General features: G+C 34.1%; 1 protein-coding gene across 2 annotated transcripts in view; it reads left to right on the forward strand.

Moving 5' to 3' along the window:
• The window catches only part of LOC106470423 (nephrin-like), an 87,652-nt gene that overhangs the window by 42,305 nt on the left and 33,506 nt on the right, over positions 1-11,841 (forward strand). For both annotated transcript variants that reach the window (XM_022399012.1, XM_022399013.1), the window contains exons 3-8: positions 1,487-1,608; positions 3,014-3,071; positions 6,926-7,078; positions 8,253-8,420; positions 9,848-10,138; positions 10,353-10,564. In XM_022399012.1, coding sequence (XP_022254720.1) covers positions 1,487-1,608; positions 3,014-3,071; positions 6,926-7,078; positions 8,253-8,420; positions 9,848-10,138; positions 10,353-10,564 — 1,004 coding nt within the window. The remainder of the gene's footprint in view (positions 1-1,486; positions 1,609-3,013; positions 3,072-6,925; positions 7,079-8,252; positions 8,421-9,847; positions 10,139-10,352; positions 10,565-11,841) is intronic.

Here is an 11,841-nt window from a genome sequence, read left to right on the forward strand (position 1 = left end):
TACTAGATGTGTAGCTGATTGTCCAGTTGAGTAAAGGTGACTTCGTACTAGATGTGTAATTGGTTGTCCAATTGAGTAAAGATGGCTTCATATTAGATGTGTAATTGGTTGTCCAGTGGAGTGAAGGTGGCTTCGTACTAGATGTGTAATTGGTTGTCCAATTGAGTAAAGATGGCTTCATACTAGATGTGTAATTGGTTGTCCAGTGGAATAAAGATGGCTTCATACTAGATGTGTAATTGATTGTCCAGTGGAGTAAAGGTGGTTTCGTACTAGATGTGTAATTGGTTGTCCAGTGGAATAAAGATGGCTTCATACTAGATGTGTAATTGGTTGTCCAGTGGAGTAAAGGTGGTTTCGTACTAGATGTGTAATTGGTTGTCCAGTGGAATAAAGATGACTTCATACTAGATGTGTAATTGATTGTCCAGTGGAGTAAAGGTGGTTTCGTACTAGATGTGTAATTGGTTGTCCAGTGGAGTAAAAATGACTTCTTACAGCCGAAAATATCGTTAACACACTAAGAGCACACAGCTGATGAATCAATGCATTGTAATTTATATACAATTTGAATTTTGACTATATATCCAGGTATATTATATTAGCTGTATTCGTTATGGAATTAGTTTTTATTGTGATCTATGTACATAGCTTGCTTTGATCAAAATTTAATGATCAATCGTACTACGATTGTCCTTAATTGTACAGTGGAGTAAATCTGACTGCGTATTCTATAAACCGGTAGAGAAAATAAACAGTACTTAAAACAGTGCATCTTATGTTAATCATATGTTTAATTTCTGAGTGTAATAGGTCAATCTTGTTTGGATTCTCTACAGTTTTGTACAATGCACAGACCAGTAAAGAGAATACACTGTATTTAGAACAGTGTACGTTGTATTAAGTATATTTACTTTCAGAACGTAATGACTCAATCTGAGTTGGCTTCTCTACTATTTTGAAAAATATATAGACAAGTAGAGTTTGACTGATCTTCCTGACAGAAGAGAATGTAAGTCACAAAGCTAAATTTGACTGATCTTCCTTACAGAAGAGATCAGTCAAACTTAGCTTTGTGACTTACATACTCTTCCTTCTGTAAGGAATGTAAGGAAGATCAGTCAAACTTAGCTTTGTGACTTACATACTGATCAGTCAAACTTAGCTTTGTGACTTACATACTCTTCTGCCTTACAGAAGAGTATGTAATTCACAAAGCTAAGTTTGACTGATCTTCCTGACAGAAGAGTATGTAAGTCACAAAGCTAAGTTTGACTGATCTTCCTGACAAAAGAGTATGTAAGTCACAAAGCTAAGTTTGACTGATCTTCCTTACAGAAGAGTATGTAAGTCACAAAGCTAAAAAACAACGATTGTTCATATTTGTTCTTTACATAGAAACATAATGAAATACATTTAATAAATGTTATTTTACACACAAATGATACCCAATTTATTTACCTGGTAAATAACGTTCTCTGTGTAGGTTTTGATAGATCAATCCCTGGATACGCCCGATATTCGATGATTGGAAACCCTAAAGATGGTGTTCATACGTTGAGAATAGAAAAAATTATACTAGACGATGATGCAGAATACCAGTGCCAGGTACGTGAATTTTTTACCAAATTAACTTATTGTAGTTATTAGGTAAAAACAGTACTCAACTGTTATAATGAACGTTACTTAACAAATCTAGTACCAAATTAACTTATTGTAGTTATTAGGTAAAAACAGTACTCAACTGTTACAATGAACGTTACTTAACAAATCTAGTACCAAATTAACTTATTGTAGTTATTACGTAAAAACAGTACTCAACTGAAGTTATAATGAACAGTACTTGTCAAAACTAGTACAAAACAAAATTAAAATGTCTAAACTCATTATCACTAGTTAGTTTTATTTAATTCAGACTAAAATGTTTAAACTCATTATCACTAGTTAGTGTTATTTAATTCAGACTAAAATGTCTAAACTCATTATCACTAGTTAGTTTTATTTAATTCAGAATAAAATGTCTAAACTCATTATCACTAGTTAGTTTTATTTAATTCAGACTAAAATGTCTAAACTCATTATCACTAGTTAGTTTTATTTAATTCAGACTAAAATGTCTAAACTCATTATCACTAGTTAGTTTTATTTAATTTAGACTAAAATGTTTAAACTCATTACCACTAGTTAGTTTTATCTAATTCAGACTAAAATGTCTAAACTCATTATCACTAGTTAGTTTTATCTAATTCAGACTAAAATGTTTAAACTCATTATCACTAGTTAGTTTTATCTAATTCAGACTAAATAATGTCTAAACTCATTATCACTAGTTAGGTTTATTTAATTCAGACTAAATAATGTCTAAACTCATTACCACTAGTTAGCTTTATTTAATTCAGACTAAATAATGTCTAAACTCATTATCACTAGTTAGTTTTATTTAATTCAGACTAAATAATGTCTAAACTCATTATCACTAGTTAGTTTTATTTAATTCAGACTAAATAATGTCTAAACTCATTATCACTAGTTAGTTTTATTTAATTCAGACTAAATAATGTCTAAACTCATTATCACTAGTTAGTTTTATTTAATTCAGACTAAATAATGTCTAAACTAATTATCACTAGTTAGTTTTATTTAATTCAGACTAAATAATGTCTAAACAACTGTTTTTGGTTTCTCTTTATTCTCCAACTTTTTTCTTTCTTTCTGTGACCTATGGAAAAGTTCAGTAAATTTTTGAGGGCTAAAAAAATGTAATTTTTTCTCGCAACATGGAACTTTGCTATTTGTGAGTTCCGTTAAAACTCTCGTTATCGAGTACGTTTCCAGTAGTTACGTATTATTTAACTTATTTCTGTTTACAAATCATACAAATATACAGTGTTTCAGTATAATACTGTTATGTGTAGTTAATATTGTGAGCGAGTTATTTGAACCAATATGATATGAACATCAGTATTCATGCTTGTCTAGTAACACAACATTTCCCTTACTTTTATCCTCACAGGTTGGACCTACAGTAGACAACCCTGCAATACGAGCCAAGGCGCACTTGACAGTGTTGTGTAAGTATGGCTTTTCTAATCCACAGTATAGTCACGTGAGCCGTACAGTTTGGTAGGTTACTCAGTGTTATCGGTTGACAGTGTTGTGTAAGTATGATTCTAAATCCACAGTATAGTCACGTGAGCCGTACAGTTTGGTAGGTTACTCAGTGTTATCGGTTGACAGTGTTGTGTAAGTATGATTCTAAATCCACAATAAACTCACGTGAGCCGTACAGTTTGGTAGGTTACTCAGTGTTATCGGTTGACAGTGTTGTGTAAGTATGATTCTAAATCCACAGTATAGTCACGTGAGCCGTACAGTTTGGTAGGTTACTCAGTGTTATGGGTTGACAGTGTTAGAGTGGTGGCAGCAGGCTGCTATATATGTACGTGGTTTAATCATAACTGTCATTCCATTGGTTGTTAGGGTACATATATATATATATATATATATTACTTTGCTACAACAAGAGATAGGAAGAATTCTAGAGAAAAGAAAAAATTAGCCATGAGATCCACACCAGAAAAAGATCAGTCAACAGATCCACACCAGAAAAAGATCAGTCAACAGATCCACACCTGAAAAAGATCAGTCGTCAGATACACACCAGAAAAAGATCAGTCAACAGATCCACACCAGAAAAGATCAGTCGTCAGATACACACCAGAAAAGATCAGTCAACAGATCCACACCAGAAAAAGATCATTTCTGAGATCCACACCAGAAAAAGATAATTTCATGAGATCCACATCAGAAAAAGATCATTTCATGAGATCCACACCAGAAAATATCAGTCATCAGATACACACCAGAAAAATATCATTTCATGACTGCAGATTTTCTAGATCATATAGGGAAATGTGTAATTCTATGATTTTGGTTGATTAGAATAAAACTGCTTGTTTAAAGCCGAATAAACATTTTCATAATTCACTCTAGATTGGCCCGGCATGGCCAGGTGGTTAGGGCGCTCGACTCGCAATCAGAGGGTCACAGGTTCGAATCCCCGTCACACCAAATATGCGCGCCTTTTCAGCCGTGGGGGCGTTATAATGTGACGGTCAATCCCATTATTCGTTGGTAAAAGAGTAGCCCAAGAGTTGGCGGTGAGTGGTGATGACTAGCTGCCTTCCCTCTAGTCTTACACTGCTAAATTAGGGACGGCTAGCGCAGATAGCCCTCGTGTAGCTTTGCCCGAAATTCAAAAACAAACAAACACTCTAGATCCTCCTATGTTTGTTACCTATTAATAAAACAAAATAAACATTTTCATAATTCACTCTAGATCCTCCTATGTTTGTTACCTATTAATATAACAATATTAACATTTTTCATAATTCACTCTAGATCCTCCTATGTTTGTTACCTATTAATAAAACAATATTAACATTTTTCATAATTCACTCTAGATCCTCCTATGTTTGTTACCTATTAATAAAACAATATTAATATTTTTCATAATTCACTCTAGATCCTTCTATGTTTGTTGTCTATTAATATAACAAAATAAACATTTTCATAATTCACTCTAGATCCTCCTGTGTTTGTTACCTATTAATAAATCAAAATAAACATTTCCATAATTCACTCTAGATCCTTCTATGTTTGTTACCTATTAATAAAACAAAATAAACATTTTCATAATTCACTCTAGATCCTCCTGTGTTTGTTACGTATTAATAAATCTAAATAAACATTTCCATAATTCACTCTAGATCCTCCTATGTTTGTTACCTATTAATATAACAAAATAAACATTTTCATAATTCACTCTAGATCCTCCTATGTTTGTTACCTATTAATATAACAATATAAACATTTTCATAATTCACTCTAGATCCTCCTATGTTTTTTACCTATTAATAAAACAATATTAACATTTTTCATAATTCACTCTAGATCCTCCTATGTTTGTTACCTATTAATAAAACAATATTAATATTTTTCATAATTCACTCTAGATCCTTCTATGTTTGTTGTCTATTAATATAACAAAATAAACATTTTCATAATTCACTCTAGATCCTCCTGTGTTTGTTACCTATTAATAAATCAAAATAAACATTTCCATAATTCACTCTAGATCCTTCTATGTCTGTTACCTATTAATATAACAATATTAACATTTTTTCATAATTCACTCTAGATCCTTCTATGTTTGTTGTCTATTAACAAAACAAAAAAATGAGTGAGTCAGTAATATTAACGCACGCAGAAAACGTCCTAAGTGTGCTTAATAATTTTATAGCAAAACAACGATATGGTTGTGTCGCACGTGCACAATTAGCGAGCCACCACCAATACTTAATAAAAACAATGATCCTGAATTTTCAAACTTATAAATCCAGAAAACAGTCCTGTTTGGTGATATACAATAACTGTCGCAATCTGAGGTTCGAATCCCGTCCTTGAACATGTTCGCCCTTTCAGATGTGGGGGCATTATATTGTGACAGTCAATCCCGCTGTTCTTTGGTAAAGAGTTGTTGTCAAAACACTTCTAGTCCATCACTTCAAAACCAGCGCAAACGTTCTTTGAGTTGTTTTGCACAAAATTCAAAATTGTGCAAGTAGATTAGTTGGTTGCTATTATATAATGGACTATCTGTTCTCTGTCTATCACTGATATCGAACCTCGAACTTAAGCGTCGTAAGCCTTTAGAATTTCCGTTGAACCACTGGGAGCAACATAAGCCAAACAGTCCTGTCAGAGGGCAGATTTTGTTCGCTAAAGTTGAAACCAAGTACATGGTCAGATTCCTCCTAAAGTTAGTAATTACTTTACATTTAATCAATCGGAGCAAGTCTCAGGCATTGATGTTAAAACGACTCATCACATCATCCTTACTAAGGACATCTATCATGATATATATATCTATTGATTAATTCTCTTTCCATTGGAACGAGCGTCCTGACTCCTGTGATATGTGCTGCTCATATCCAACTAATTCAGTTAATAAACGGAGCTCTGGACTGCAAATTTACGTCTTACAACGACACACACACACAGATCAGAAGTCGTTAATAAAAATGTGTGATAACAATCACGTTAATTAACTCCAGATGTTTGTTTTCTCACATTTCTCATACTTTGTCAGTTGTATCTCAAAATCAGAGGCGTGTAAAAAATAGCATTTCAAATATATCTTTTGTCTCCCACAAGTCACTGCCCACGAGGCTTTTCATTCACTATTAAAACTCCTCAGTTGGAGTGGACGATGATAAACTAAAGATTCTCAGAAACACTGCTTCTATATGCTTTAAAAGTTACAAGGAAAGCTGGCGAACTATTAGAAAAACAACTTCAGTTTTTTGTGTTGTTTTTTCACATTCTTATTAGTTTATTCATTGCGGATTCAAAATTAGAGGCGTTTAAACCATAACTTTTCAAGAATTTTATTGCATATATAGATAGTGTTTTAGTGGTATTGAACGAAGGGCCTCTGTAGTTAATTAACGTGAATTTTTATCACAAATTTTAGGCCTATTAGTTTTCAATGTTTAAACTGCAACTTTTAAATTAATATACTTTGTTTTTCAATAATAAGCCTTTACAGTAATTTTTAACAGGTGTATTAATTTTTAGTTTTTCTTCAATTATTGTTGACTTTCGCCTAATGAGTGGCTTTACAACAAAGTGTATCTTAGCACAAGTGTTCAGTAATGACTAAAATTGTTTATGACTTTAGTGGTGTTTTTCTAATTCTTTTAACAAGATTTAAGTTTTAAAAACATAATAAGTGTTTATATAAGTATAACTATAATGTATATTTATGTCAAATTACTTGTGGACATTCTGCGAACATCTTAGTACAATAAATTCAGTTAAAAGTTGATCACTTTTGTTAAGACTTGTTTTTCAACCTTTGCAGTACCGCCAACATCGATTGCAATTGAAGGTTATAAGAATGGGAGCACTAAAGAGGTCAGTCTAGATGACACTGTTAGTCTAGACTGTACAGTAGCTGGAGGAAAGCCTGCTCCTCAGATCATCTGGTACAGAGAAAACAGGAAACTCAGGCAAGGTAAGACTGATCGATAGTCACTACTGGTAAGACACTGTTAGTCTAGACTGTACAGTAGCTGGAGGAAAGCCTGCTCCTCAGATCATCTGGTACAGAGAAAACAGGAAACTCAGGCAAGGTAAGACTGATCGATAGTCACTACTGGTAAGACACTGTTAGTCTAGACTGTACAGTAGCTGGAGGAAAGCCTGCTCCTCAGATCATCTGGTACAGAGAAAACAGGAAACTCAGGCAAGGTAAGACTGATCGATAGTCACTACTGGTAAGACACTGTTAGTCTAGACTGTACAGTAGCTGGAGGTAAGTCTGCTCCTCAGATCATCTGGCACGGAGATAACATAAAACGTAGGCAAGGTACGACTGATCGATAGTCACTACTGGTAAGACACTGTTAGTCTAAACTGTACAGTAGCTGGAGGTAAGCCTGTTCCTCAGATAACAGGGAATTCATTATGCAGTCAATGGAGATTATTTAATCATGTAAAGTATGGTAGTTTAATAGATACTCTGAACTTTCTAATTAGTTTAAAGTACAAGTTCGTGACTGAATGTTTTCCGAAGTTAACACATAAACCTTCCTGTCTAAGCTGCTGAATTAAAGTCTGCTAAATGAAGCTTTAATTGTACTTGTAATTGCTCTGAATGAGACGAACAATAGAGAACAGTGGTTATAATAGATATCTCAAGGATAGAATATTGATCTATAGCGAGTTTATTGTCATTTTACTATAGAATAACGTGCGTAAGACAAATCAAAACATGCTTTGGGATAGTCATTGTTATCTGTACTTTAAAACATGCAGTATGTAGTCGTTAAAAGTTTATTTTATTTTCAGGAGAAAATTTCTTATTTATGTTTACCTTTATCATTTTTCATGTAATGAATAAAGTAATTAATGTTCATCTTTATTCTTAGTGGTGCTCACCTCTAATGGCATAGCAGTAAACACGATAGTTTATAACACCAAAATTCGAGGTTTTATCCCTGCAGTTGGCACAGCACAGATAGCCCGTGTGCAGCTTTAGGCTTAAACAAAACGAGCAACCAAAATCTTATTGGATGTGTTTTCAGCATTTAATTCTTCTTATGGATGACGACTTTTAGTTCTTTCGGTAATATCTACAAGAAACAGCTACTACCTAGTTGACCAACTTATTGAATGTATGTTTGTAGCTGACATAGTTTCTTCAGACGAGAAAACTGAAGACGAAAGAACAACTGTTGTTAGTTCTTCGAAGTTCCAACCAACACCTGAAGACAACGAAGTCGTGTATACATGTGAGGCGAGTCATGCTGCTCTGGATAAGCCTCTCCGGTCATCTGTCAAGCTCAGTGTTCTGTGTAAGTAAACTAATGATCCAATATTATTTGAAACTTGGCAGTGAAGCCCAAGTTTCTCTTGTAATTAAATTAGTAATTTTGTGAAGTTTAGCATCCTGTAAACTACCAGTGAGCTCAAGTTTCTCTTGTAGTTAAATTTGTAATTCCTGTGAAGTTTAGCATCCAGTAAAAATATCAGTGGAGCCCAAGTTTCTTCTTGTAATTAAATTTGTAATTCCTGTGAAGTTTAACATCCAATAAAGATATCAGTGGAGCCCAAGTTTCTCTTGTAATTAAATTTGTAATTCCTGTCAAGTTTAACATCCAATAAAGATATCAGTGGAGCCCAAGTTTCTCTTGTAATTCTTGTGAAGTTTAGCATCCAGTAAAACTGTTGTTGAATATCAGTTTTCTCGGTAAAATAGTTGTGAATCTTTAAAATTCCTGAAAACTTTTATATCGTTTGAAGTATATTGAGACGTGTTTTTCTTTCCACATATCTTAAGGCATGTGTAAATATTTTTAAAAAACTTCCATGACTCCCGAATTTCCTGTAAACCAGTAATTCATTACTTATGGCTATCTTACTTTAAACATTACCGAACTACCATCTATTGGCCCTACATTCTTAATGCTAGGGAAGAAATAGTTGTTAAGACTACCCGAACTTTATTAAAATTACCAGGCCTATGTTTGAAAACTATAGTGCAGCTCATAACTAAATTTTATATTTTTCCAGCATAGCTTGTCTTCCTGTTCGTAACCAGTGAATATCTAACGCATTCTTAAGAAATTCTTAAAACTAGTTCCTCTGAGATAGACTAGAATATTCACTGTGTTTATACTTTAGACCACATTGGACTGTCAGCAATCAATGGTTATCTAACGAGGACTAGAAGATTCACTGTGTTTATACTTCAGATCACGTTGGATTATCAGCAATCAGTGGTTATCTAACGAGGACTAGAATATACACTGTGTTTATACTTTAGATCACGTTGGATTATCAGCAATCAATGGTTATCTAACGAGGACTAGAAGATACACTATGTTTATACTTTAGACCACATTGGACTGTCAGCAATCAATGGTTATCTAACGAGGACTAGAAGATGCACTGTGTTTAAACTTTAAATCACGTTGGATTATCAGTAATCAGTGGTTATCCAACGAAGAATAGAAGATAAACTATGTTTATACTTTAGATCACTTTGGACTGTCAGCAATTATGGTTATCTAACGAGGACTAGAAGATACACTATGTTTATACTTTAGATCACTTTGGACTGTCAGCAATTATGGTTATATAACGAGGACTAGAAGATACACTATGTTTATACTTTAGACCACCTGGGTGTATTAGGATGACTTCTTTTACGCATTTCAAGATTGCCTCTGATTATCAGTTACTAACACATATTTAAAAGATGTTGTTTTTTTTCCACTAGATCCCCCGGGAGAACCTGTGATCGATGGTTATTTGAAGGGAGATACTGTCAGGGCAGGTGATCCTTTAACCCTAATTTGTCTCTCACGTGGAGGAAATCCTTTAGCTGAACTTGTGTGGTACAAGAACGATGTCAAGGTGGACTTTTCCTACACAACAAGTGGGCAACGGTCAACTAACAAGCACACTTTTGTTGTAGACCATTCTGACAACAACGCCATCTACAGATGTGAAGCTTCTAGCATTGTGGTACCAGTCCCGTTGAAAGCGGAAATCAAGCTGCGTGTACAATGTAAGTATATAAGATTGTTTATGAAGCAAGTAAAGACGAGTTAGTTTAGTGTTCTCGTACTTGGTGGTCTTTCTATATAAATATGCTTACATTAAAGACTAAAGAAATATAACTCTAAAAATAAGCAATCTTTTCTTCTTGTTAGTGTTATTAGTCGATGTCTGTTATTATTTAAAGTCCTAATTATCTTCGTTCATATCTTATCTGTTGACAGTCAGCCCTGCTAAGGTGATTGTGAGTGGCCCTCGAGAAGCTAAGGCCGGTGACACCGTTACGATACAATGTACCACCGAAAGAAGCAGCCCTGCCGCCGAACTTTCATGGGTGGTTAATGGTAGGCCACTGACCTCAGAAAACATACTGACCCCTCATCCCGACGGAGGGTGGGTGACGTCATCTAATGTTACCGTTACTATTACAGCACAGGTCAGTGAAATGTCTATCGCATATCTTATATAGCATATTATTTTACAGATAACACATATAATACAGACTAGGTTTTTATATAGGTAACACATATAGAGTAGGTTTCTGTATAGATAACACATATAGAGTAGGTTTCTGTATAGATAACACATATAGACAAAGTTAGCAAGTCAGTTTATTCTATTGTACACTTAGTTCAAGTGAATTGGTGTTATGTGACGTAAGCAAGTCAGTTTCTTCTATAGTACACTTAGCTATTGTCAGTTAGTGTTATCTGACGTAAGCAAGTCAGTTTCTTCTATTTTATACTTAGTTGATGTCAGTTAGTGTTATGTGACGTAAGCAAGTTAGTTTATTCTATTGTACACTTAGCTATTGTCAATTAGTGTTATCTGACGTAAGCAAGTCAGTTTCTTCTATTGTATACTTAGTTGATGTCAGTTACTGTTATGTGACGTAAGCAAGTCAGTTTATTCTATTGTACACTTCGCTGTTGTCAATTAGTGTTATGTGACGTAAGCAAGTCAGTTTATTCTATTGTACACTAAGTTGGTGTGAATTAGTGTTATCTGACGTAAGCAAGTCAGTTTATTCTATTGTACACTTAGTTCAAGTGAATTGGTGTTATGTGACGTAAGCAAGTCAGTTTCTTCTATTGTACACTTAGCTATTGTCAATTAATGTTATCTGACGTAAGCAAGTCAGTTTCTTCTATTTTATACTTAGTTGATGTCAGTTAGTGTTATGTGACGTAAGCAAGTCAGTTTCTTCTATTGTACACTTAGCTGGTGTCAATTAGTGTTATCTGTCGTAAGCAAGTCAGTTTCTTCTATTGTACACTTAGCTGGTGTGAATTAGTGTTATCTGACGTAAGCAAGTCAGTTTCTTCTATTGTACACTTAGCTGGTGTGAATTAGTGTTATCTGACGTAAGCAAGTCAGTTTCTTCTATTGTACACTTAGTTGGTGTCAATTAGTGTTATCTGACATAAGCAAGTCAGTTTATTCTATTGTACACTTCGCTGTTGTCAATTAGTGTTATCTAACGTAAGCAAGTCAGTTTCTTCTATTGTACACTTAGTTGGTGTGAATTAGTGTTATCTGACGTAAGCACGTCAGTTTCTTCTATTGTACACCTCGCTGTTGTCAATTAGTGTTATCTGACGTAAGCAAGTCAGTTTCTTCTATTGTACACTTAGCTGGTGTGAATTAGTGTTATCTGACGTAAGCAAGTCAGTTTCTTCTATTGTACACTTAGTTCATGTGAATTAGTGTTAT

This window comes from Limulus polyphemus, unplaced genomic scaffold, assembly GCF_000517525.1.
Source record: "Limulus polyphemus unplaced genomic scaffold, Limulus_polyphemus-2.1.2 Scaffold3993, whole genome shotgun sequence".
NCBI lineage: Eukaryota > Metazoa > Arthropoda > Merostomata > Xiphosura > Limulidae > Limulus > Limulus polyphemus.